A 27,993-nucleotide genomic window follows, 5' to 3' on the forward strand; every position below is an offset into this window, starting at 1 on the left:
TAACAATTGTTCCATGAGTGTGTGTTAGATATGAGATGGCCAAGACCAGTCTCGTAGCCAGCTAACGCGAATGAAAATATATTTTTTAATGAAATGCCCCTAAATCCTGAACGTGAACCAATCAGAACTCTACTAAAGCAATATCTGGAGTTGAAAATTTAATAAAAAAAGCGTATGGTTTGGCATTCCACCCAGAACTGAGTAGCACTACACCTTGCAACAAAAACCGTGCAGGGATATATGTGAAAGCACAGATAATTATGAGCAACTTGGCTTCTCCTTTGAAGACGAACACTTTTAAGGCTTGCGCATGTCCCGATCGTGGGGAGTTGTTCAACTTTTAGAAAATTAACCGAGCCTATTCCTCTTCTTTGCATCTTTGTTAGCATTTATTAAAGTTTTTCATTTGCAATTCTTGTCAGTCTTCTCAACACTCCACCATTCTCGTCCCGTGTTTGCTCATCATTTCAATTTTGATCTTTGGAGAAGCTACCAAACTGATATTTCATACATATTTTCCTTCACGCGGAGGAAAATTGTAGAAGTCTCTCGGTTGTTGAAAAAAGAAAGTATGAACTGACTCCGCTCTGCTCTTAACCTCCGCTTTTTCCCCTCACTTAAGGCACGAAAACGAACGTCAAAACTCTATTCGTTAGTTGACGACTTGGGACATACTGTTATGGAAAACATGGTGGCTGGAGAGCCTTCCTTGGTGATGAAAACCCGCAACTTCAACCTAACTGTAAAGAAAGACTTGTTTCAAGACTTGGGTAACACCAGTGTCACAGACAAATACGCTAAATTCAACTTGCCATCTCTGGAGGACATGGGGCTAGGTCTTGATAAGAATGGATCACGGCAGTACACATCTGTGGAATTACAGGTAGGCCATGGTCGTTGGAGAAACAGAGGAAACGCCCGATACTCCTTAAAACATTCAATTCTGAGATAAGATTACTCTAGAATTCCTTAAAATCATAGTTGAAGTAATTGGGATTATATTTAAATGTTTTATAAGTCTAACCTTATCACCGGTTTGATAACGGAAGGATTACGTACTGCATGATATTGCAAGAAAGCCTCACATCTCTCGAAAGTTATGCAAACACCCGAATGCGTCTGTGGCTTGCATCAATCGCCTAGAACTCTCCCAAACCATCACGTGTTCAAATGAGGTTATATAAACGCGGGAAAAAGCTTTACAAACATGACCATCCCAGGGACTCCAATTTTATTCACTCACGTGAAGCTCTCAACATATATTGCTAATCCCGGCAAGATGCGGTTCACGTGTCACTTATACCATTAAAAATATAAATAAGTAGTTTAGTTTATATATCCCTTCTCTTATTCCATCGGTTATTGAAATAAAAAAAAAACGACGCATTCATCTCGTCACTGCAATTTTTATCCGTATACCTTTCCTTTACTCGAGTTTTTTTCTTCGTGTACCGATTGATCGCGAACACTCTTATGTTATTTTTTCAGATGACCTCCATCCCAGACAACTTATACACTTGGTCGAACACCAGCAAACAAGTCAATTCCTATCAGGTCAGCCTCAACATTAAGGACGAAAGTCGGAAGCCTCTCGACACCTCTAACTTCTCTAGAGACGCTGAACTTTACATACCTCGCAACGCAAGCAACCTCGCTAAATATGAAGATTTCTATGTGAAACCATTTGGAGACAGAAAATTCATTCAGTACCATCAAGTTGACGTTAATTCTGTAAACTACTCTGTTCACATCCAACTGAGGCCCGTAAACGAGTCTCTTGAAAAACTTACAGTTCTTTTACGGTATAACGAAAGACCAACCCTGGAAAACTTTGAATACAACTGGACAATACCGGATCTCAGCAGTTGTTCCTATCAAAATGTCTCCAGGCTTATCAATTCGTCGTTACCAGGTTCCGCAAGCAACATCACGAACTCGTCCGGGCGCAATTCATCTGGCATTGAACAGATCACTGTAATTGACGTAGAAAGAGATTGCAAAAGAGATCCGTATACTGTCTCTATCAGTAATGAAGTGGTGACTAAAAGTGGCAAGTATTACCTTGGTAAGTGTACGTTTAAAAAAACTATCTATTCAGGGTCTGAGTGTGGGGGAAATTGCACGCTGTGAAGGTGCACTATACCTTACAATGGAACGAACTTACTACGGAATCGTACTTCCTTTTTTCCAGCCATAGTTTACGAGGAACCTGAGCCAGAGGCAGAGAAAGCAACAAGCTCTCCAAATGTTGAGCGCAGACGAAGAGATATCGATGTTGAACATATTCCAATCGCCTGCAGGGGATCTCATGGGAGAACGAAGAGGTCATGTGTTATTATACCACCACCCCCACCAAAACCAACCACTCCTTCCACACAGCTGTCCGGAACCAGACCTGCAAATGTCGACTACCAAGGGAACCTCTTTAACCCCAATGACACAGAGCATTACTTGATGAGAGTGTTTTCATCCAATTGTTTATTCTGGGATGAAAAAAGTGAAAACTGGATTAACAAGGGATGCAAGGTACATGATTACAGGCTGCTAAGGGATCGTCTCGAAGGGGGGGGGGGGCTCGTGATCTTATCCCCCTTATTGGCTGTCAGTTTTCTATAGTACCCTTTATACTCTGTTAGCGACGACTGATCCCCCTTCCGTTCCCCTCTGAAAACCTTGTGATGGCCCATAAATTTCTCCGACCCCTTTACCCACCCCACCACCTTACCACCCCCCCTCACCTCCACCTCCCCAACATTAGCAATAGATAGTGACTGGTCCTTCAAACGCCAGTTGGAGTTTTTGCTTTCGTTTACTTGTTTCTGTTGTCGTTTTTATTTGTTTCTTTTGAGTTTGAGGTCCCTTTTTTTGGACAGGTTAACCGTTTTTCTTTGTTTGCTTTGTGTCCATTTTTAAGACAGTTCATCTGCTGTTCTTTGTTTCTTCGACTTTTATATCCACTTTTAAGCTCATCTGATTTTCTTTGTTTCTTTGACCTTGATGTCCATTTTCAAGACAGTTCATCCGCTGTTCTTTATTTCTTCGACTTTGATGTCCACTTTTAAGCTCATCTGTTGTTCTTTGTTTCTTCGAATTTGATGCCCATTTTTTAAGCTCATCTGATTTTCTTTGTTTCTTTGACTTTGATGCCCACATTCAAGACAGCCCATCCGTTGTTCTTTGTTTCTTTAACTTTGATGTCAGTTTTTGAGACAGCTCACCTGTTGATTTCGATGATGTTTGATGAATCATTACTTCCTAACAGGTCGGAGAAGAAACCACACCTGAACTTGTTCACTGCAAGTGTAGTCATCTCACATCATTCGCCAGTGATTTTCTTGTGGCGCCAAATCCAATCGATTTTGATAAGGTTTTTTCTGCTGACCTTAGCAAGAACTTTGCAGTTTTGTTAATGGTTTGCCTCCTGTTTGGATTGTACTTTGTCCTTATCATCATTGCTCGAAGATTTGATAGGAGAGACCTTGATAAGGTATGACATTACATCTAGTCACTGTAAAGATTTACCGTCTATCATCTATACCGCATAGCAATCGTACGCTTACCGCACGGTTACCACACTCAAGTAATTTTTGGAAGTGAGACATGGGGAGAAGTTGATCGTTCTAACTTTAAATTTGCATAAGGATCATTCGAATAACGAATTTGACTAACGATGACGATTTATTTGCCAAGAATTCAGTCGGTAGTTATGTTATCGCGCACAGAGCCGTACAAGTCATGTAAAAATAGTGTTATTTATAAGCTAGAAATATCTTCCTGAGAACGAATGAATTTTTAATTAGTAATTTATTTCATCGACATCACAGCTTGGGGCCACAGCGGTGAGGAACAGAAACGATGCTTCGTTTCCATATTTGATAAGCGTTCACACTGGAGTGAGGCAAAACGCAGGGACCACTAGCAGCGTTTATATAGTACTCTCAGGTGATGAGTGGGAAAGCACCCCGATGGCCCTGGTAGACTTAGACCGAAAAGTGTTCCAGAGAGGCCAGGAAAACAATTTCATGATTACTCTTCCGAGAAGGCTTGGAAACCTTTCCCATATCAGGATATGGCATGATAACTACGGTAAAGATAAACAATTACATGTGAATAGTTAAACGTGAAATAATAAATGGTTTTTAAGGTGGTAAATAAATGGGCAAAAAAACAAAAAAACAAATAACAGGCAGAAAGACACTTACTGAATCCTAGAAGACACCTAATTCATCATAAAAGGGTGGTGGTGATTTATGAGTTGCTTGTTCGACAATAAGAAAAGACTTGGTGGAAGAAAAAAATCGATGAACCCGCCTTTTTCCAAGAAAAGGGAAACGGTTAAATCAGTTAAAGAGAGGTCCCAGCTGATTTTATGGAGAGCTTGACGAAATTTTGGGACGTAAGCTGCAATGAGCAAGCATCCTGTCTATGAAGGGGTGGAGGGTAGCGATAAGTCCCGTCATGCTTTGAAACCAAGATAAGTTCAACTAATCCAAGTTACTTTACTCGTTTGCAAGAATGTCTGTTGAATCTCGAAAGAAACCACGGGAATTGAAAACCCACTTACACATTATGAACCTTATTTTGTGTATTAAGGGACCAATCCGTCTTGGTACCTCAGTCGCGTGTCTGTGGAAGATCTCCGGACGGAGGATCGCTGGTATTTCATCTGTGAACGTTGGTTGGCTGTTGAAGAGGATGACGGGAAAGTAGAGCGAGTACTTCCGGTTGCAAGCGAACAAGAGCTGACTCATTTTCAACATCTTTTTGTGAGTAAGACCGTAAGGGAACTAGGCGATGGTCATCTGTGGTTCTCAGTCGTGACACGCCCCGCAACGAGCCCGTTCACACGAGTTCAGCGAGTATCATGTTGTCTTTCGCTGCTCTGCTGTACGATGGTCACAAACGCTATGTTTTATCAGATGGGAGGAGAGGGTGAAAAGGCGACCATGATTCAAATAGGATCGTTCGAGTTTGACCTCCGAGGCTTTATCATCGGAATACAAGCGAGCTTCATTGTGTTCCCTGTCAACTTTGCATTGGTTCAAATCTTCAGAAACGTGCGACCGAAACAAGTTAAACTAGAGAAAAACATAGAGACTGTGGAAAAGCAAGAAACAGATTTTGCTGACATTAGCAGATGTTCCTCCATAGAGACGCTACAGAACGCGTCTAGTCAAGAGAAAATAATTGATAAAGAGGATGGCGGCAAAAAGGACAAGGACAAAAAGAAAAAGACCAAAAAGGGTCTTCCACATTGGCTGGTCTATGTAGCTTGGGTTCTATGCTTCTTGTCGTCTGTCACCTCAGCACTTTTCACGGTCTTTTACAGTTTGTCCTGGGGACCAGAAATCGCAAACAAATGGCTGTTAGCCTTTGTGACGTCATTCTTCCAGTCAATACTAATAATACAGCCCTTGAAAGTGGTGTTAGTTGCCCTACTTTTTGCGATGATTATCAGGAAGCCGATAGATTCAGGTGACGAGGGACACGACAAAAAAGAAGTCAAAGCAAGTCCCGACGGTAAGGAGACTGGGGACGACGTTCTACTTGACTACGATGAGGATGACGAGAGATACAGGTACGAAATGCAATAACAAGGGATACATTGTTCAAAATAAAATGGAGTTAATCCCGGGTTTGTGAGGCGAATATTTGCATTGAGTTGACCAGTAATGCTCTCATATTCCATCCAATGCTACGAGGAGAGAAACTAAGATAGCTTTCGGGGCTTTCTGGCTGAATCGGAAAGTATGGAGGTTGTTGTTGGTCAAATACAACTCTTTCCCTTTATCAGAGGCAATTTGCACTAGATGCACTTGACATTAACTGACTCTAAAGTACCAGTCCGAATGACATATAGGATGTATAATAGAATTCTTGATTAGACATTATCGACCATTGAAATAATATCTTTGAATTAATATTTTTTCTATCATTGCGATTGTTCTTCAGGCCCCCGGACGAGGATTTCTTAAAAGCTGCCCGAGCACAACGACTGAAGGAAGTGCGCATGTCTGAAATCATAAAAGAAATCGTCACCTACTTTTTGTTCGTCATGCTACTCGTGCTGGTTGCCTATGGCAACAAGGACCCCAATACGTACCTCCTGAGGAAGACCCTCCATGAAACTTTCGTGGACCTGGACCAAACCGGTGTGGACTTGGCTGATGTATGTTTAAAAAATAATTCTGTATTTACATACTACGGTCTCAATTCTTAGGGAGCACCGAGCGGGATGAATGACATGCCGTTCTGAGCTAGTGAGACATTTTATTGGCACAATGCCTCTTTTCACTCAAAATAAGCAGCTAGGTTGCCGAGCGGCGTTTGTGGTCAAATTGTAAGCACATTTGAAGATATTTTTTGGAAGGTCAGTTCACCCTTTGGAATCTTAAAAAAACTTTATGATGCTTCTCGGTGTTTGAGTTTAAATTATGTGGACACTGAGGTACACTTCTCCTTAAGGGGAAAATAACCTAAGAATCCCTTCAAAAATCCATCCGTCGAGCCAGCCTCATGTTACAAGAGCTTTTTTACTCTTTCTTTTCAGGCGAGTGATCTAGAGCTATTTTGGCATTGGAATCGTGAGACGCTGATACCAAATTTGTACCCAGGGCTGTTGTACAACAACAAATCGGACAAGTACACTGGGTTCATCTATGACAGAAATAACTACTTGGTTGGAATCTCCAGGTTAAGACAGGCACGCGTAGAAAAAGGTAAGACTTCCGCCTTGACGTAAAAGTCCCTGGTAAAAATACCCGCTGAATCGCCTGGAAATTATCTTTACAAGGGGCAGCTACACACGAACATTCCCTTCTTATGTGACGTAATTGAAAATTAATGTCTTTCTTCCTTTATTCCTTTCACAGATTCTTGCGAGGTTGACGAACACTTCACGTCCTTTTTTGACAAATGCTTCGCAGAATACTCAATAATAAATGAAGATACAGAAGATTACGACATTGGTTGGAAGTTTCTAAACAAAAGTGCCGGCGATGTGAAATCTCGCCGCAAAAGAAGCATTCAAGAACAATTTGCCTTCCGCAAAGGGGATAAAATTCTCAAGGGCTTCGGAGAGCAACCCAAAGTTCGGCGCCGCCGTACAATCGAACCCGTTTATACGTCTACTTCAGGTCGTCAGCAGAGAAAACGGAAGCGTCCCGGTAGCACAGCTAAAAATTACTACGTTTTGAACTCTGCTATTCTACCCGACGGATCAATTGTTTCGTGTCCCTCCCGCTGGTTGCACAAAAGCGCGTTAGAACTCAGAGGGTATCCCTTCTGGGGACGACTAACCCTGTACGGTGGAGGTGGATATCCCGCGGAATTGGGATACGATTACCCTACGGCACTCACAGTAATTGCTGATCTTCACTCACATAACTGGGTGGACCCACAGACGCGTTCAGTGTTCGTGGAATTTACGGTGTACAACGCTAACATCAACTTATTTGGCATAGCCTTCATGTTCGTCGAGTTCCTGCCGACAGGTGGAGGATTCCCTTACGCGCACTTTGCCGTGGCGAGGTTGTACAGTTATGTCGGACCATTCGCCAACTTCATTCTTGCATGTCAAATCTTCCTGATTCTGTTCATGCTTTATTTCATGTACCGCGAAGGGAAGAAGATGTACAAGCAACGCAAGGCGTACTTCCGCGGATTTTTCAACTGGATGGAGGTGACACTGATCATTTGCGAGTTTGCCATGGTAATTCTGTACTTTGCACGCCTCTGGGAGGTGGACAAGAATCTGATGAAGCTGCACCACAACCCCAAGGATTTTGTTAGTTTCCAATATGCCGGGGCTGCGGACGAGTCGCTTTCTGTAATTATGGGTATTCTTGTGTTCCTTGTGACCCTCCGATTCCTGAAACTTTTCAGATTCAACAAGCGAATGTCACTGCTAGGATCAACCCTCGGAGAAATTGCGAAGCCTCTTGGAATGTTCTGCATCAGTTTCATGATCGTATTCATTGCCTTCGCACTCATGGCTTGGCTGTTGTTTGGTCTTCAAATCGACAAATTTAGAAACTTCTTCAGCGTTCTTGAAACTCAAATGAGCATCGTTCTGGGTGATTTCGACTACGATGAGATGCGGAGTGTAAACCCTCTGCTCGGACCCATCTACTTCTTCACTTTCATGTACTTCTGCGTCTTCTACCTGCTGAACATGTTTATGGCGATCATAAACGACACCTTTTCGGAGGTCAAGTCCTCCAATGATGGGCAAGACAACGAGTACGAAATGGTGGAATTCATCCTATCCAAATTTAAAGAGAATCTGGGTCTGAATCGAAATAAAATCGGAGCTGGCAAGAGCCCGTTCGTGAATCCGTCTTCGGGTTTTCCGTCATCTCCCCCGTTCTCGCCTTCGGATTACAAGCACAGGGAAGACGACTCGGTCTCGGAGAACACCGAGCAAAGCCAAATGGAATACGACGACGAAGAGTATCCGACTGGACCCGAACTACACCCGACTGAACTCGTAACTCAAAACGTCTTTCGTACCCTGTCGGCGTTGAACAAGCGCCTTGACGAGTTGACGACGTTCGTCGAGGAAAGCGAAAAACATGACGCTAGAAGCGACGAAATGCTGCTCGACATGATCGATAAAATGAAAAGCGAAACAGAAGATGATGAGGTGTACGAACAGTTCCTAAATATGGAACAAACACAATTGTAGACACTTCGGTGTTGTTAACATGCAATTTTGCGTAGTTACAGTTGTGATTATGTTAAAACCGAGCTCTTTTAAATGGTCTCAATAGACGCTTGGTTACAACGGATGCTTGACTTATTTTAATTTAAGAGGCGATAGATCAGTTTTTCACTTTATGCAGTAAGGTTAAACCATTGATTTTACCCCACGTCGAAATGCACTTATTTGGCAAAGTAAGTTGTAAATAACGATAATTTTAGTAAATTTTTGATAGTGACTTACATCTTGCTAAGATGCAAAACTTAATGGCAAGGACCCAAAGTAGTCCATGATTTTTACTTTTTGAACAGCTGTCGATAATTGGTAGTTAGGACGAAAATAGTGCAATCGTGAGATGGCTGTAAATCACTAGGCAACACTAAAAATCACAAATTGTGAGTCACAAACAGCCACGGGAAAAAAAAAAAGATTTCAAAGCCAGCAGAGGCAAAGACGCACTCGGTGGAGTCACGGCGAAAGTTAACTCAAACGACATTTGATCTTTGCGCACGTCACTTCTGAATAAAACATTTAGCAAAAATTGACGCTTGATATTTGAGCGTCACAAAAATGTCTTTTAAAATGTACATAGTGTGCACATTATTCTTTAATCAGCGTATTTTCCTAAAAGCCTACTGGCAAAGTCTCGATGACAACTTCTAAAGTTTACAAGGGACCTGTAAGAAGCTCGCATAAAAAGGCACAATATATCAACAGATGGAAAGCACGGGGAAAGTTGTGTTCTCGCAACTATACCTGACTGGCTAAGAAATTGTGTTTTTAAAGATTTGAAATGATTTCTCCAGTACCTTGAAGTAGTAGAATAGGGCACAGTAAATAAACTAACAATGCAAATAGTTTGCTGTCTTTACTATCAACACATTGTAAGTTGGGGCAATTTTTCCTCACATGTGTAAAAATGATCTCAACTCTGTCACACTATAGAACACTACGCGCAAGTTTCCTTTCGTTCTTTATAGTAAAAATCACATTTCAGCGAAATGAGAAGCTCGGCAGTTTCCACAGAAAGTTGCTTTTAAAACCTGTAATAGTACTATGGTTACATAAACTAACCTAATCTGATTGATAAAAATTAATTGACCTTTTCATTAATCAAACTGGTCATCATTTAGATAAGCAGTTGATGTTGACTACCACGACGTTTTTGTCCCAATCGAAAGGGAATCGTTTTGTATTGATAAACATTTGTAAAATAACAATGTTATTGTAGAATTGAGTCTGACTCACACTAATTAATTAAACTAAGAATCTTTGCTCAACAATTGATGTTGAATTTTAAAACGTTTTTGCCACAAAGGGAACTCTTTTGTATTGACCGATAAGATTTCTGAAATAGATGATATAATTGTAGTATTGACTCAGACTCGCTGTTAGGTCAAGTTTGAAGTTCTTGCAGGTACATGAATCTACAATTCCTACACTTTTCGGATCAATATCAGTATCTGGGCAACTGCCCACCTACCCCTCCCCTAACCCAACATTAACCCTAACTTGTTATCAATTGACTGTTGTTGAGTTACGGGAGGGGTAGGTGGGCAGTTGCCCAGATACTGATATTGATCCCACTTTTCTATGATAAAATAAACACGTCTAAGAAATTTCATGACTTTCTTGCCTTTCTCTTTCTCATCTCCATTTCCTTTATTAATGAAAAGATTACAGTTACATGTACTACTTAAAACTCTTCCATACTCCTCTTCGTTGGTCCCATCTGTTGGAACCCACCGAAAACTTTGTTTGCCTGTCTGTTCTTGGTGATCATTGATGAGTACAAGGTATATACAAAAAATTACATTCCCTACCTGCAAATAAGTGATTTAACTTCTTAAACAGCTTTGAGCAAAAAACTGCTCTCCTTGGTTTCAAGTTATCATTAACATTTTCTGATTTTTCCAAGCAAGCATGAAAATAAATCCAGAATTTCTTTACAATTTAGCAGCAAGTCTGCAACATCAAATTTTTCTCTCAATATTTTGAAGTACATCTGTAAAACATCACAAACTTCTTCCAACTTTCCGAGGTGAAGCAAACATTCTGATTAAATTATTTGCATGACCACAACAGAACTGCCTTTTTTTATAAGTCCTTATTAAACCTTTTCATTCCAGTTTGTGATCAAGATGTATCTTCTCCAGACATCTCCTAATACACATTTTGGCAGGCAGATGATGAGAAAAACAAACAGATCATCTGGTAGGTGTTATTCAGACATGACACCAAATTCTCTTTACTAATTTACACTGAAACAATCAGCCACTAGAAAGGAGAATTTTCAATCAAATCTTAGACATTCAAGGTAATTAGGTCATTACTGTGAAATTCAAGATGTTTGCACAACTTATGATAAGTGCTCACAGGTAAATTGCCTGAAATTACACCTAGCACCTATTATCTGCTCAATTACTGTGCCTGTTGGAAGCCCAGTTCCCAGTCCCTTAGCATATGCCTACTCTAATGCAACATTGCTCCAATCAAAATGCACCACGGTAACTGTGATATCATCTCGGTAACTGCGCACATCAGGGTATGGTAGACTTAAGCTCATACTCACAGAAAAGTGATCTTCACCACCAAGGGCTTCCTTGATCAAACAAGAGGCTGAGTTTTTCAAATCCAAGATTGGTTCCCTGTCTTGGATTTCAGGGTCTAAATTGTGTTTTTGCAAATTTTCTTTTACAAATTCCACAGCTTCTTCATTGCTAAGCATATCCCATAAACCATCAGTGGCAAGAATAAGAAATTTGTCTGTGCGTTGTAGCTGGTATGATGTCACTTCTGGTTCAGCAGCAAGGTAGGGTGGAGTAAGAAATTCTGCCATATCAGCAAATGATTTATCTCCTTTTGGATTAAACATTTCCTCTTGTTTTTCCTTGCTCCATTTGAATCTCACATCACCAAATGCTCTTAATGGAGCAAGGCGGCCTAAAAGTCTTTCATATTTGAGAGCAGTGGAAGCCTCTTCTGGTGGGTGTTCACTCAGTACTCGTTGAACTTCCCTCGGATTGCCTGACAGAGCAAATGTGAAATCATTAATTACAGACTAAAATTACCTAATGTTTAGGAATTAAGCTTTTACAACCTAATATCGGCATGTGCATTCCCCATGTTGTTCTCTACACATTTCCTATAGCACTGATAAGGAAAACTAAGCTGAAAATCACCAGCTGTATAAAATTGTAATCATTCTAACCTTCAGTTTTAATGAGCCTAAGTTTGATTCTCCAGTGACACCTTAGTGAGAAGTTAGAAGCTAATTACTCTCTGAGGTTAAAGGGTTAAACAAACTGTACAACAAAACACTTTAAAATCAAGATTGTAGTTTGCTTTTGGGGAGCTGTTGGCACAGAAGGCCAAAAACCATCTGTTTCTATGACCAGCTGATGGAACAAGTGGGTTAGAGACGACAACCCTATATACTCTCAAATAAACTTTTTCATTATTTAGCATTATGAAAAGTTAAGTCCTATATTAATCACCCAGACAGTTATTGATAGAGTACTAATGTGATTCATTCAGGCAAAGAAGGCTTTAACCCTTTCACTGCATGAATGACCTAGAAGTAACAAGTAGATACATGCAGATTATGAGGTGCAAATGTTATCTGGGGGACATCGTTTGATTTCAAACCAAATTCTCAGAGACAACTACAGAAGAAATGTTTAACCCATACAAATCAATTGCAACAGGCCTTCACACATCAAACATGGGTCAATGACTAAAAAAAGAAAACACACTCAGAGATCCATAATGAAATTAAAAAGCATTACAATGGATACTCTGCATCACAGACTGGCTCTCTCCTAATCACTAAAGTAATCTCAGAGCTCATAGTGACAAAAAAGGCCAATGAGCTGACTGGATGGCAGTCTTGTCAACAAAACAAAATTACACTTACGGGCTGTATGATCAGTAGACAGTTGTAATGCTGACCACTGCCCATCCTCACTTTGTACACCAAGTACAGCACGACAGTCTCCACAGTTGGCTACAGTAAGTTCAGTTCCCTTCACATATGCCACCAAAGCACAAGCTCCTGAGGTAGCTGCTTTAAATCTGTGTTCTTCTGCTTCTTTGTTCTCCCCTTCAATCGATGCTTCATAACTCAAATCTTCATCTAGTCTCAGAAAAGCTCTAGAAATAGCCCCCATTGTCTGAGAGACTTGTTCCTCTTTTGCATCTACAACTGCTCTCTTGTGTCCATAAGTCTCCTGAAGGTGCACAAAAGTAGGAGCCATGGTTCCACTGACATCATGTCTCTTTTGTATCCTACGCAGCTCCAAATAGTAAGCTTTAAGGCTTTCATAACAAACAGGATCCTCCCTGTAATGGTAATTACTTGGGGAGTTTGACGCAAGGAGGTGCTCGGAGCAAAGAAACTTCTTCAACATTGGTCCCAAAAGAATTTCATTCGGAAGCAGCGACAGTCCTATGTAGTCTGAGAGACGTTGAGAAACATTATGAGCACAGCTGCTTCCGCCGTGGCCATCCAAAACACCAAACAGAAAGGCATCTCTGTCTTGCAGTAATTTGGTCACAAACCTTCGATCCTCTGTTGGATTATTAGATGGCAACAAGTTTGATTCGAATTTGCTTACAATTCCCAGCTGAAGTTTACCTGCACATTCATTTTCTGTTATGATATCCCTAACTTCCTCATCAGACATCATCCACGGTTCTTTGTAACTGTTACGAGTATTCATTTTCAAGAAGTTCGCGTGGGCTTGAGGTCTGATGCACGAAGAAGACTGCCATAAAGCTATACCACCATGATTAGCAAGCCCACGATATGAAAGAACAGTTGGTCCTCTTCGACTCCAAAAATCCTTCGCTTTTCTTTCGACTCTGATGCTACTGAAATGTCCAGAGAATGACTTCTTGACTTCTGAAAAATACGTCGAATTCGAACGTTGAACGACTGGTGGTCGTGGAAGTCTCTTAATGATTCCAGTAATCGACGAAATAGCTGACATGTTTGTCAAGTCTTGCAGTAAAGAACTAATCCACTTTAAAATTACGCTAGTTCAGCAATCACCAAAAACTTCACATTTTCATGCATTAAGGTATTTTACGAAGTCTTGAAATTATAATCCATGTGCCAACAATGTCAACAATATCGAACTCTGGTATCTTAATGATTAGATTGCTCGTTCTATCATTATACTACGTTTAGGGTTGCAGACCGTTCTTGTTGCAATCAGCAATTAATTCCAAATTACGCAATTAAGTCTGAGAATGAGCTCACAAATAGAAACAAACTAATGCAACCAAGGAAATTGTTTTACATAAACTCAGCCGCCATGTTGATTGATTAATTACCCATATGCCTTTGCCGTAAACTAGTTCTCAGTTCCTTCGGGTACGATTGTTGCGAACAATTAGATTTGCGCTTGGTCGTCCCAAAGCAATGTAATAGAACTGGAAAACTCCACTAACTGTTTAAAATGCAACTTTCCCAAGGACTGGACACCAAAAGCCTCATAACTAATCCAGATATTCTCTTATTTTAACAGTCTGGTTATTTGACTGAAAATTAAACACTTTTTTATTGAATCTGTCAACTTGAGTCATGTTTACCAAATTCCTCATACTTAGGGTCAATAAAACTCTCGGTTAACACACTAAACAACTCTTCTATTTAAACCGTCCTCGCAGATCAAAACGTAAAACGCCGAGACTGTTAAATTATTTTTATTTCCGTCTCTCCTCTAAGTAATAACTTTACTGTATACCACAAAGCTTTTTCAATTCGGCAAGTTTTCACTTCTATCAAGAATCTACAATCTTCTCTTTCATTTGTAAACGAAAAAAATTCTGCTCATCTACTAGATAAAAAGAGACCGAATATTTCCAATCAAATTCTCTGAAAAGCGTTTCTATTTCCCATTTGTTTAGCTTTAAATACTAGTTGTACGAAATAAAATAAAACGACAACTCGAGGAAAAGAACAGGTACAGTCGAAAATTTAGAACTCGTTTAAAACCAAATTAAAACGCCAGTGAACAGCCCTTCTCTAATCTCGTACCCAGATCTTACCGTGTAACTACCACTTGACCGTGAAAGGTCTGGGACGAGACTAGCCCTTCACCTCAACATCCCTAAAATCCTCTCCACACCCCACTGCGAGAGGAGACATAAGATTTCTCTTTTTCAAACTTTATAAACTTAAAACTGGGGTATTTGGTGTTTACATAGTCATTAAATTAAATGGTATCAGGGGAGGCAAAATTGAACCTTACTTCAAGTGGCAATTTCCATGTATTGCCAAAATTAATGCACATCGTAAGAATGACGCAAGAACTAACAAAATACTGACTACTGTTAGGAGTCTAGATCTTCAAACTAACCAGGCACTAACATCACTCATGAAGTCCATTTCCATTTGCAACGAGAAAATATTTTGAGTTTAAAATACTGTGCTTACATCTAAATAATCTTATTCTATGATTTGACACCATTTGTCAGAGGCAAAGGTTCTGGGTTTTCCATCATTCTCTTCATGGCAAAGATTGTGTACACAGCCCCCCTGAGCTTCCTTTTGGCGTTAAAAGCACTTAGATGATCCAGAGTCCCCTTCCGATGAGCCGTAGATAACTTTCTATTTTGGGTCCACGGATCTTTCACAAGTTCTGTCGCTGTCACTCGTTCATTTCGATCGACCATGAGCTGTTAAGAAAGAAGTAAGAGCGTATGTCAAGAGGTCGAAGTTAAGATTCTATCGCCCGGCATTAGTAATTATTACGTGAATAACCGTTCGGCAAGCCGTCGAAAAAAATTGCAATAGTAATCATCACATATTACCGCAAAGCTTGGAATCAAGATTCGATCAAGATCTCTTACCATGCCTTTTAGCAGCCGCTTAGCACCATCAGATATAGATTTCCACTCTTGATCTGGAAAATTATATTTTCCAAGCGCAATAACTCCGAAGAGTTCACCTCGATTTGTGCTCCAGAAAGGAGGGTAACCAGCCTTCAAAGAAACATTTTGGTATTAAAATAAGTTAAGATATGTTCAGGGCAGTGTCAACCAGATATTGAAGACAACGGCAACGGAATTACATTAATCAGTTGACAAACTATCAAAGATATCTTTACTGATTTAATGTATGCCTATACGTGGAGTAGGAAATGCTACAAATCATACAAGTGTTATCCAAAAACTATATAAAATCATATTTTATTTATAAACATTTCCTCCTATTTTACAGTAGTCAGTCTAAAATGAAAGACGATTTCTTCTAGTCCAACGAATCGAACAAGCTCAACTTTTCATGACCGAGCTAAATAAGAAGAAATCTTACACATCCACACTCCTCTCGATTTATAATGGTAATAGGACTACAAATGGAGTTCAATTTGGTCTGTAATCATACGAATGATTGACAAAATCGGGCGACAGCGAAGCGGGAGTCCGATTTGTTAATTGCGAGTAATATTAAAGACAGAAATAGACGAGATGAAGCCCTGCTACCAATTAATCAAAACTTTGGCGAAATATGAGAAAGATATAAGACATCAGCCATACGCTTTCATAAACAAAGACAGCTAACTCGGCGAAATTGGCAACGAGTAAGCATGACGCACGCACTGCCCACTTACACAGAAATGACGTGTCAACTATCCTGCTGCACTATCCAATTACAAGCATGACACGTACACTGTCCTAGAAGTGCTTAAATCGGGCTGGTGATAACCAATCCAATCACGTTCAAGAATTTTGTTAAAGTACTGATTAAGGTTCGAATACTAACCAGCATTGTATAGAATATCACAGCGCAAGCCCAAATGTCTACTTCCCTACCAATTGGTTGTCTAGTCACTGTTTCGGGGGCAAGATATAATGGAGATCCCTCTATTGGACAAGAAATGATGTCGGAATGTTCTGGAAGGCAAAAAATAACAACCAAAAAAATCAGTACTACACTGAATAAAGTAAGCACCACGTTAATATTTGGACGTCATGTAATGAAGATCAAGTTTAGCTTTGAATATGTGAGGCTTAATATCTACGAGAGTGCAGATGCACAGAAAGAGTTACGAGTGACTAAATTAAAATGAACACGCCTATTGGACCTGAGAAAGTGTACCAAATTTTGAAGAATTTAGCTTGTATCAGGGACTCAGACATCCAAATACTACGTTGATCAAGTCTCTTGAAGGAAATTAGGGAGTTGGATGGTAAACGCGTAAAACTCTGGATTGGGAGATTCAGGCTCGAGCCCTGCTTGGCTCATTGTGTTTTGATCTTACTTGAGACATTTTACACGCTTAGTGCTTCTCATCTCTTACAATCAGTGATTTATTGACGCCTCGTCCAAGAAGAGAATAGTCGGTTCATGCGTTTTAAAAATGTTGACAAAATCTCTACTCAACTCGAGAAAAAACGTCACCCTATACTTTGCCTTTTTTCGTTAAAAGTGGAAAACACAATGACCCCGAGCTTTGGCGTACAATCAATAAAATTATGCTCAAGACAGAATTTCACGAGGCCATTCTGTCAAACTGTGACAAGAGTTGTCCTTCACTTAACTTATGTGGTAACAAGAGATTAAATTCTCTTGGCAGTAAGCTATACAAGTCGATCGCGATTAATCCACTTCTTCAGGTTTTGTTTCTCACACCTGGTAGTTTTTTGGCCAAACCAAATCCGCTGAGCTTCAGTGGAGGGAAATGATTGTTGTTTTCCGCTGACCTCCAGGTAAGAATAAGTTTTTCAGGTCTGATATTCTGCAAGGAAAGTTCTTGTTTAAAAGGTTTCATCTCTATACACACAACTTAGAACATTTACAAAAAATAAAAAATAAAAAAAAAAGTTGATGGCGGAAAACTGAATGGCATACCCTATGTACAATTCTGAGCCCGTGGATGTATTCCACAGCAGTAAACAGCTGTAGCATCGCCTCACGTGCCGTGCTCTCTGAGAAGGCATTTCTGGATACCAGGTCCTCGAAAAGCTCTCCTCCAAACGCCAGTTCTAAGACCAAGTAGTATTTGTCAAAAGCAGGATAGCAGTGATGAAGCTTAAGAATGTTGTGATGATTAAGTTCATGGAGAATCTGCGAAAGAATTCGATTTTAAGTAAAAAGGAACAAAACTTGAAAACTTTATCGGTTTAAAATCTAGGAGGCTAGAATCTATAAAATCTATAGACAAGAGCTGTTGTTATATACCTAGACTTTCACTAAACAAAACGAGCACTGTGAGTGGTTGATTCTTGGTCACGTGCCCTTGATCAAATTCAAATGTATCTCGACCAGGATACAATCGCGCAGTTGTTGGCCGCGCGCCGAATACAACAGCACATGATTGTTTAAGGTAAAGTCTAAATATATAGCGAAGCAATTAATGTATAGTCCCGAGGGAGACCAGTTAGTTTTGTTTTCCTTCGAGTCCTGATGTTTCCCGGGACGAAGTTGAGGGAAACATCAGGACTCGAGGGAAAACAAAACTAGATGTTTCCCTCGGGACTATACATTAAGTGTATAATGAACACGTTAAACTGGAGAGAGAAGGAACTGCACACTACCACAGCGCCAAATATGTAAAAAGGCATGTGTAAGGCCGTATTGGAAACAGCAACGAGCTTTAAGAACAAGTTCAGAGAAGCCAATGCAGTTGTTCATATTTTGTTCTTGTCTGTTGGCTTTTTAACTCAATTAAAAAACAAACAAGTCAGAGTTAAGAGAGGAAGGAGGGGCTCATTTACTCTTTTTTCTCATTCCATCTCCAAATTCTGCATCTATCTTACATGTGTCTCTTGATAATACAACCTTTTTTTCAGGGACGGCAGCCTTTATTAATTAAAACAATGTCGTCCACTCCTGATTCTGAGCGGTACAAAGACATCAGTATCCGATAGAAGAGTCATCAGCGACATTTCTATATTTACTGAGGTCTTAAATTTATAGTGGTTATTACTGACAAAGCCGCCCAATACAGACCATTTTAATCCAAGTAGATCCGGCCAATTCGTTCACTGGCGTTTTGCCATCAAGAGGTGAAAAAAATATGATTGTTGAAATTCATCACAGCACTAGTTTTTGTCATGATTTTAAGTGCGGTGTGGTTTTCACTCGTTATCATTAAAAAAAAAAAAAAAGGTAGCAGTCGTACAAAGCTCTACGCACAAATTGGATCCTCCTCACGTTTCGTGACCGAGAACTATTTTTCATAAATGAAGCGGATCTTGTTAGCATATTTTGATTACCGGTTTGTCAGACGTAATAAACATCAACTCACTCTTAATGACTGCAGTGATCACTCGAGTTCAAAAGGCCAAGTTTCCGCGCTGTTTAATTTGCTGATATTGCTCACGTACTTGTCAATCATAAAATCAGTTAGCAGTGTTTGAAATGTAGTTTAATAGTGTATGCGGAAATTTGCACTCATCTGTTAATTATTTTCCGGTTTTGTGCCGTGCGTCAAACCAAAATATATGAATTGACCTTGCATGTTGTTTGTGAGTATTATTGCGCTCTTTACAATAAGACCTAATTACACTAAGACATGGTGAAAAACTTCTGTTAAGTTACCGCTTTAAAGCATTAACTTTTTAAGTTTGTGGTCCATACAAGGTATTTTATGAACAAGTCCGATCCTAACCCGAAAGTCATACGAGTTCGTAGAAGAATGAGAACTAAACGTCATAACTAAACCCAAAGAAATCTGGCTTTACCATTTATCGATATGCAAACATAGAAAAATAAATTTGTACAACAATTGAACGAATTGAGTCTATTTGGCACCTCAGGAATAAAGGTTTTTTTTTCATAAGAAACTGTGGTGTAGCATTGGTGGGGGATATTGTAAAATGATTTGGTTTTATCAAATGAGAATTGGCCACCGCGGACATATTGTAAAGATGACGTTTCGAGCGTTAGCCATCCGTCAGAGCGAAGGGCTAACACTTCAGGTATAACCGCCAGAACAATTACGTAGACTCAAAGCTTCGAAGAAATTCTTTTCTTTTTTTTTCGCTATCCTTTGTCATTGTAAGCGGCCCTCTCTCGTACATTCTTTCTGATTACACTTACGATAAACGAAGTAAGTATATCCAGGAAGGCGTCGATTCTGTACTCACCGCGGTTAAGCACCGCTTCTGATGCTCACCTCGATTTCATGTTCAATTCTCTCCCTCTGTTCCTGCGTGTCACAGCTAATTTCCTTCACGGCGAAAGCTTGTCTCGTCCGTTTATCGATGCATCTTTTGATTTCACTAAAAGATCCCTGGCCCAAGATTTCCCTAACATCAAACTGACAGACGAATTCCATAACTTGCCTCCTTTTGCAGTCTTTCAATTCGGTCGCTCCATCTCAAATGAATTCCATGCATAAGGATGTTATCGGGTTAATTCAAGATTGAAAACTCGAAGATTAACTTATGATTATTGTTTTTAACGATGGAAGGCAGAATACAAACTGTGGTTCGCAATGTTTCTGCTTTCTATCGAATTAACTCTTGCGATCGTTCGTCCAAGGAGGAACGTGCGCCGCCGACAGACTTGTTAAAGCGAGCTAATTTAATAGTCATTCAAAAACCATATGTCAAACCACAACTCATAATGAAGTACTAAATAATATTTGATTTGGTTCACCAGTTAAGTACAATGAAATTTTAAACTTAGCATAAACAGCTCGTTTTTATTGAGATGATAGATGGTTGCTGCTTACATAGCTGGTTGTCGAAGCTCCGACGCTGCAGGTGGTATTTTTCAAATAGAAATCTACTCAGGTTTTCATTAAAACGAGCTAAGTAGGGCGGCCTGAAATAGTTTCTTTCCAATCATCGGAGGAACATATTGAGTGATAATTTCAAGTTGATATTACGCTTGTTGCATATCCGCGCGAGTGCTAACCTCGTTCCCATGGTCCCCTCTCTCCCTTCCTCGAGGGAGGAAGAGAGAGGATTCAAGGAACGAGGTTGCACGAGTGTCACGCGTGGTTTACATCATTTGGTGACGTCTTATGGCGTCATTGTGTATCTTGTTTCCACGACGGCAAGTTTTTTCATAAGCTTTTGCTGAACAATTAATATTTGCCGTCGTTAGAAGTTACAGAGCCAGTTCTCATTCTCACAGGTTAAAAATGAAATCCATTTTTTGCAGTCATCATCCGCGAAACTTGAATTTTGATGCGCGAAAAATTTTTGAATTTCACTTTTTTACCTATGCAGTATACTAACTACGCAGTAAGTGTAATCAACTTGACACAATATTGATGAAAAGCCGGCCCGAAACGTGCGGAAGACACAACAATGCAACGTAATGGCCCAATTTTGTTTTATGAAAACTAAATAATTCTGAGAGTTGTATAGCTCTCATGATTGTTCCATTACGACTAGATTTGCCACAAGTGAGATTCTCCGCCACTCATACAGGCCATTTGCTCCTATTTCTTACCACCCTACTAACTATTCCACTGGGCCAAATAAATTCATGTATTTACAAGTTCATCTAGATGAGTATATGAAAGTTTCTGAGGGCATGTATAAGGGTATATACGAGTATGATGTAAAAAAAAAAAATGAGATTCTACGAGTGCCCTGATTGGTAAAAAACCCATCGTTTTACTCTGGTAAACCCCTGTGATTTACAAATGATTCTCGTGTTTTTCCATTAAAACCGATAGAAAGTTCTGAGAAGGAAGAGGAGAAAGGTAAGGCAGGGTAAAGAGAGAAAGAGAGAAACGAGTACATTCCATTACTAAGTTTAGAAAATTGAAAGGGTTGAAAATTTACAAAACAAATAGTTCAAACCCCATCTCATTTAGAGTCAAATAGAGCGTTCCTAAATCTATCTTTCTCTACACTAACCATGCGCGCACATATCGCCTGCATATTTTTCACGGAAATCAAGCTCTTTTTACTAATTTGTGTTTAATTTATGAAAATCCTTCCCTAGCAAAATGATACGGTTTCAACGAGTTTTCTTAAAAACAATTAATAAAATAAACCTTTTAACTAAGTTAAAAAATTGGAAAGATATGTTTGTATCACAATGTCTATGACGACGTAGTTAGCTACGGCTTCTTGGTTAATAGTCGACACTTTTCTTGTCTAAGAAACGTTCTTCGGCGAAACATCGACCTGAGAGGTTTACAATTACAAAAATACTTCAACTATTTCTTTATGTCCGAACAAATAAACCGTCCCTAAGAATCGTCATCAGACACTCTTCGCCCCACTCTATCTCTTGCCCTTCCTTCTCCAGCTTTTACTTTAATGTACACAGAGCTTCTGAACATTCGCGATCTTCTAGGTTTCAAGTCTGTTAGAAGGTATTCCTTTGGCGATTTAGCTACATCATTGTCGCCTCCATTAACAGTTTCGTTAATTTTTTCAAGTCTTCTTTCTTCCTCGTGTTCTTTATTTGACAGCATTTCTTGCACCTCTTGTTCCAATTCTGGGTCAGGTGTATATGAAACCTTCCGCGTTAAACGAACTACGTTTTGGTTAGGTGTGAAAGTTAGCCTGCAGTAGAGAACATGATTGCAAAAAAACTTCAACACTTCCACTCCCAAGATCTCATCAGTAATTCTCCTTACTGTCTGCCATACAATTCTCATGTTGTCATTTCGGAGAATTTAGTATTGAATCAACTAAACTCATGAGTTACACCCCTGAAGATCATATGATCCCTCTAAAAATCCTCCTTCCCCACCCCCCCGTCCTCAGACTGGTTCCTTATTCCCAAAATTGTGGATCTAAGCACCTAGCTTATGAAGAGATTTGGCATGCAGACGACAAAAGGTCCACTGCTGACTTACCTATTCCTGGCAATAAGCCCCAGCACCACTCCCTTGAGTTTTCTTCTTGCATTAAAGGCTGTGAGTCGGACGAATGTCGTTTCCTTATGAAGAGAAGGGACGAAATCACCTTGAGAAATCCAGTCGTGACGAAGAGCTTGAGAAGCTGTTATTCTGTCCTCAGGATTCACTGTTAACTGAAAGATGGCAAGTTGATTTTAATGACAAATCTGGATTCAAGATGTTAGAACGAATATAGTGTTAAAAACAGACAAATTGAGTAATCAAGCCTTAAGTTCTTCGCGCCTGTTATACTTCGCCTTAATTTGTTCGATGAGAACCTGCTGGTGAGCTCTACTATACAAGGTTCAAGGCCAGGCCCTATACTAAAATTCGCAGTTATCTGGATCTGAAGTTTTTACAAAGAGGCAGAATATCGCGCTTAAATCTCGAAAGCTTACATGTACATCTTAAACGGACTGTTTAATGTCGGAACGACCAGGTCTTGAACAGCCGCACATCAATAAACATGCACTGTGCTTGGCATGAGCAGATTTGCTTTTCAGAAGCCGTCTTACCATTTTGCTTATGAGATCCTTGGCCGAGTCGGAGACTGAGTCCCAGTATGGAGAAGGAAACGAGTAGTTCCCTTGTAAAATGCTAAGAAGGAGAAACTCGACTCTCTGATTCCAGAATGGGGGATACCCAACCTAAAAACGTGACAAAAGGAAATTTTGTGAAAGTATGTCAAAAATTCTTTACTGTCCTTTATCCAGGCTGCATAAAGCCTATTTCTTTTTTCCCTGTGTTTTTACAGCTAACAAGTCTTGGTTCATGAAAACGTAGATGAAGAGCCAGGCCAATATTCAGGAACCTTGAAAACTTAGTTTGTTATAATGAAATGCGTCAATTCTCGACCACTATGTGATTTCTGCTGGTCGTGATACTTACAAGTAGTAAATAAAGGATGACACCGCAGGCCCAAATGTCTACAGCACCATTTACTGGCCTCTCCATTATAGTCTCTGGTGCAAGGTACATTGGTGAGCCGCTACCGTGGCAATCAACCATTTGTCTTCCGTCTAAAGAGAAATTTAAAAAACAGTTTGCAGTTATATTCAACTGAGTGTCCAAAGAAATCTGGGATTGCATTGGTTTTACCCCAGAACCGTCTGTGATTGGTCTAGGAAAGCATTCCATTAACCAATCAGAAGAAAAATCAAACCAACCGCGACTTGGTCACACCCGATTTCCCGCGCTTTAGGCCATATGCATCTATGTATTTTGATCTATGATTGGCTCTTTGTTCTCATTGCGGTCTGTTTTGTTTTACTGCGGTTTTCAATAACAGAATACAGTTTTTATTTACTATTTCATGAAAGCAATATTTAATTCACCTTGTATCCTTTTTGCAATTCCAAAGTCTGTGAGTTTGATAATCGGTGGACGGTCCACTTCTGGTTTCTCGGCCAACAAGAGATTCTCTGGTTTCAAATCCTACAAAATAAGAGGGAAACAATTCGACTAAGAGCTCGAGGCCTTGAAGCAAGTTCCAGGCCTTCGGTTGGTAAAAAAAACCGCCATGGTGAACTGCGTTTTTGTAGCGGAGGAGTTAAAAAAAGAAAACAGAGAGTTTAGGGTGGGGTCGGGTCGTATATTAAACTTTTAATCCTCAAACTGGATAGTTTTAAAGAACCTTTGAGCAGCTAACAATTTCTGTGACCTCATTGGCCAATTGCACTTGGAACAAACCGCGAATGTCGTCTTTCCAGCGCTTTACGCAGATCGTAATAATTTTTTCCTGAGTCCTTCTCTGCAATCCACTGATATTGTACAGTATTTTTGCACGAGAGATATCGTACACATGAATTAAGCTTCTTTGTTTCTTTTTATGGAATCTAGTGTAAAGAGGTTGAATATTTAACTTTTAGGGATTCATCTTAAGGCATAAAGAATCAAGATCATAACAATCCTCACCCGATGAATAATCCCTTTCCTTGACAAATAGTGTAGTGCTCTGATGATCTGTTGGGCACAAGCGCATGCGTCCTTCTCGCTGTAAAAGGGTCTAGATACGAGTCCATCGAAAAGGTCCCCTCCAGGTAAGTATTCCAGCACCATGAGCACTTTTCCATCAGCGTAGAACACTTCTTCCAGACGAACTATGCTCACGTGATTTAGCTCTTCTAAGATCTGTCGTCAGATACGTACAAAAACAAAAGGTTATGGATACGAGTCAGCCATTTAGTAGCGGAAGCTTGCCAGACGAGTCCACGAATGTTTTTACTATTGATCTGATAGATCCTGTGGTAAAAGATCTACGATCTTTCTTTTGATCGCCCCGCTTTTTCGCAAGGCCCTACAAACTAACAGGAAGAGGAAAAAGCCACAGTATTTAAATAGGATAAGCTCGAGAAAGAATATGATCGTCCAGTCTTTCAATGCGGCACACCTGACGCGGCGTCTGCCTGCCGCAACAAAGAGACCGCCGAATGAAATTGCACAAGGGAGGTATCCGTCATGGACGTATGAACACTTTGAAAACAGATATGTGCGGCGAGCAATAAATGTTTCTGTACAACGTGATGAAGTAAGAACAATAGAAATAATTAAAATTGTAACGTTAAAAGTATAGGAGAAATTAAACCCACAATTATCAGTGCCATAACTGATAGTTTAGTGCTAATTGGGTTAAAATTACATGAAGATTGCTTTCACTCGTTTTGCAAATAATATTGTATCATGAGAGTCCAGCGGTTGCGTCGATTAAGAATATGATCTGCAACGCACGCGATTCAATTAACTCTTTAAGATAAATTTTCTTGGAGTAAATATTTTTTGGAGTGAAAATTTCTGAATGCGAGGAGCATAGTATGTTTGTATACATCCAAATGATTTTTAAATCGGCTTATTTCGAAGGCGATGAAAAACTCTAGCGAATTTTTTTAGTATTTTGACATCAACTATCTTCATCTTTTTTCCCTGGGTTCTGAATAATCGATCTATAATACACCCTGTTTTCCCGAGCAATTCACATAAATTCCTCGTACTTAAGCTTTCCAAATGTTTTAATCCTATTTGTAATAAACTTAAGAAAATAATTGGCAATCTTTACAGCAAAATCTAAACAGCCTCACCAAAAAATGTAAGTCACAAAGAGAGCCAACTGATGAGAGAGAACCAAATTAAAAATAAGAGAAAATTTAAAATGTGGAGAAACAGCTGCATTTTCAGTTTACATTTTACCATAAAAAAGCGACTACTTTTGATGTCTCAATAATGTCATATTCCGTTTGTTTCATGGTATTTCAAGTTGATATATTTTTTAGCATCACTCTGAGAAAAACAACCTGATGCCTGTTGGTTTAAAAAATGTTGGTGTAGAAAGCAAAAGCTGTTGTCACAAGAAACATTTAATGATGCGTTAGCTGACAGGCAAAAAAATGGTGAAGTTTTTTAGACACATCAATCAAGTGTACATAGTTATTCAACTGAGCTAACGGCTAGAAATTGGACGGAATCTCAACAAAGCAGTGTCAGTTAACTGTAAGAGACCTCAAAATACAACTGAATATTTCACACGGTATTTTAGCGCTAAAATAAACAACAGAAACGAAGAGGGCGCACGAATTGCTAAGAGTTTTGCCGCATCCCATCTAAGTTTTGAGTTTTATCTGAGAAATACTATGTTTATTACGCGATCAACCACTATCTGTGATTGCATCACACTGATGCCATTTCTTAAGTCGATACCTATAAATGTCTACTAAGCGAAGTATAAATGAACAGCCTAAAACACTCTTACCTCCGACTCATTTTCTACTTTCTCTCTGTGTTCTGCATCTTCATAATGAATTTCCTTCACCGCGTACAGCTGTAGTGTCTTACGATTGACGCATTTCTTCACTTCAGCAAACGACCCTTTCCCGATGAGCTCCTTGATTTCGTAAACGTCTTCGAACTTCATGTTTCGTTTGGCCGCAGGAAATTAACGAGCTAGCTGTTCGATCTTATCCACTGCGATGGCAAAAAGGACAAGTCGTTGGTGCAACTCAGAATGGACAAGTGCGAACATTCAAAGGAGTTTTTCTTAGTTCGCGAGCAACATCAGGTGATTAATACTCGAAGAATGTAGCTATCGGAAATAAAGCCATGCACAAGTTTACACTGTCCCTGATTTTCTCGAATATATTAACACATTGCTCTTTTGTGCGCGTAAATGTTCGCTTTTGATTGATTGACAAAGCCTTAAACAAAAATCAAAAGAGTTGTTTGTTAAGTGAACAAATATAAATGACAGCAAATGCCAAGTTCGTCGCCCATATGAACTCACATCCTTTTTTTAAGACTCCTCGCCTGATTGCAAAACACTTCATCAGCACCATGTTTTAGTTCCACAACAGCGTAGGATCCCACAAGCATTAAAGAATGCTTTAATTTCAAAATAGGGCAAAATAGTGATAAGTGTAGAGAAATTATCTTGAAGCTGTCAAATGGAGTCGGCTCTAGTTTTGAAAGCCACCTCTAATTTGAATTTTATTGCTTCATTCGGCTTTTGTTCTGGCACAGAGCATTATTACAGATTTTTAATTCTCTGCGATTTGATTAAAAGTTCAAACAAGTTGTGTTTCAAGCAGCCGCAGCGCTTCTTTAAAATCACATTAAGCTCCAGACCGAAATTAATTATTACAGAGGAGCAAATTAATCTGAGGAGTTAATTACAAAATAAAAGCGAAGCTGACGGACAGTTACAAAAATTAAGTGCGCAAAAGAAAAAAAATAGTTGCAACCAATTTTCCACAAGGAACGAAGGTGCTTCTCGAGAGATCATCGAAAATCGACCTAACAGTAAAACTGACTGGCGGTAGCTACCATCCGAAATTCACATATTTCAGTTAAGCGAGGGACTTGGGGCAGAGACAACCGACTGAAATAGTTAGTGTGCATACGCAGTCTTCGAAAGGAAAGCGGTTCTCCTCTACTGTCAAGAAAAAAAGTAACAACGTTAATAGCCCGTGTGTCACTGTTGGAATCGTTCGCTTTAAGTAAAAATTTGGCCAAACCGTTTACATAAAGTGTCAAAGAAGAGCAAGGCAGTTCTCGGGCGACTTGCAAAGATTGTTAAAGCGCAATTCTCTATCTTAAAGTTGCACATCCAAGGAGCAAATCCCATGAAAGTCAAAACCCTTAGCTATACAAGCTAGAACAATTGCATTTTCTGTCAACGAAGTCATCATTTTGTTGGCTTTTAGTTTTAACGTCAGTCATCACTACCGACAACCGTCTTTCTCAGGACCACCCTCACCAGACAATCAAACAATGCGATCAAATGTTACCCCTGGGGTTAAACCATTTATCACAAGTTAAGACTTGCCCAATCATGTACAAAGAGTGGACAAAATGGTACGTGACAACAAAGGAAATATCGATCATTGGTAGTTAAGGACCAAAAAATACCTTTTTTAACTTTAAATTACCGTGGAAGTTAACGAAAGTGTTTGTGTCGCGAAATTTGTGTGCAGACTTGAA

The 27,993-nt window shown here is 39.7% G+C and overlaps 4 protein-coding genes across 6 annotated transcripts in view; 1 reads left to right on the top strand and 3 right to left on the bottom strand.

Moving 5' to 3' along the window:
- The window catches only part of LOC131794368 (polycystin family receptor for egg jelly), a 32,580-nt gene extending 22,438 nt beyond the window's left edge, over window positions 1-10,142 (top strand). For all 3 annotated transcript variants that reach the window (XM_066163793.1, XM_066163795.1, XM_066163794.1), the window contains 9 exons: window positions 623-883; window positions 1,489-2,065; window positions 2,192-2,526; window positions 3,263-3,487; window positions 3,825-4,086; window positions 4,594-5,578; window positions 5,953-6,169; window positions 6,551-6,719; window positions 6,873-10,142. In XM_066163793.1, coding sequence (XP_066019890.1) covers window positions 623-883; window positions 1,489-2,065; window positions 2,192-2,526; window positions 3,263-3,487; window positions 3,825-4,086; window positions 4,594-5,578; window positions 5,953-6,169; window positions 6,551-6,719; window positions 6,873-8,686 — 4,845 coding nt within the window. In that variant the 3' untranslated portion in view covers window positions 8,687-10,142. The remainder of the gene's footprint in view (window positions 1-622; window positions 884-1,488; window positions 2,066-2,191; window positions 2,527-3,262; window positions 3,488-3,824; window positions 4,087-4,593; window positions 5,579-5,952; window positions 6,170-6,550; window positions 6,720-6,872) is intronic.
- Window positions 10,143-10,274: 132 nt separating this feature from the next.
- LOC131794279 (pyruvate dehydrogenase [acetyl-transferring]-phosphatase 1, mitochondrial-like) lies at window positions 10,275-14,013 on the bottom strand. The gene is made up of 2 exons (XM_059111791.2): window positions 12,618-14,013; window positions 10,275-11,728 (listed from the first exon to the last, which is right to left on the bottom strand). Exons 1-2 carry the CDS (start codon window positions 13,690-13,692, stop codon window positions 11,169-11,171), a joined length of 1,635 nt encoding a protein of 544 aa, XP_058967774.2. The 5' UTR covers window positions 13,693-14,013; the 3' UTR covers window positions 10,275-11,168.
- Window positions 14,014-14,394: 381 nt separating this feature from the next.
- Window positions 14,395-20,232, bottom strand: LOC131794282 (calcium/calmodulin-dependent protein kinase type II alpha chain-like). Its single transcript, XM_059111793.2, has 6 exons — window positions 19,831-20,232; window positions 17,562-17,777; window positions 17,343-17,448; window positions 16,473-16,603; window positions 15,560-15,691; window positions 14,395-15,385 (listed from the first exon to the last, which is right to left on the bottom strand). The coding sequence occupies exons 1-6, from the start codon at window positions 19,990-19,992 to the stop codon at window positions 15,161-15,163; spliced, it is 972 nt and encodes a 323-aa protein (XP_058967776.1). The 5' UTR covers window positions 19,993-20,232; the 3' UTR covers window positions 14,395-15,160.
- Window positions 20,233-21,272: 1,040 nt separating this feature from the next.
- LOC131794281 (calcium/calmodulin-dependent protein kinase type II delta chain) lies at window positions 21,273-27,971 on the bottom strand. The gene is made up of 7 exons (XM_059111792.2): window positions 26,270-27,971; window positions 24,442-24,657; window positions 23,862-23,961; window positions 23,416-23,546; window positions 23,043-23,174; window positions 22,486-22,661; window positions 21,273-22,189 (listed from the first exon to the last, which is right to left on the bottom strand). Exons 1-7 carry the CDS (start codon window positions 26,429-26,431, stop codon window positions 21,871-21,873), a joined length of 1,236 nt encoding a protein of 411 aa, XP_058967775.2. The 5' UTR covers window positions 26,432-27,971; the 3' UTR covers window positions 21,273-21,870.
- Window positions 27,972-27,993: the final 22 nt, after the last annotated feature.

The sequence above is a fragment of the Pocillopora verrucosa genome, chromosome 3, assembly GCF_036669915.1.
Source record: "Pocillopora verrucosa isolate sample1 chromosome 3, ASM3666991v2, whole genome shotgun sequence".
NCBI lineage: Eukaryota > Metazoa > Cnidaria > Anthozoa > Scleractinia > Pocilloporidae > Pocillopora > Pocillopora verrucosa.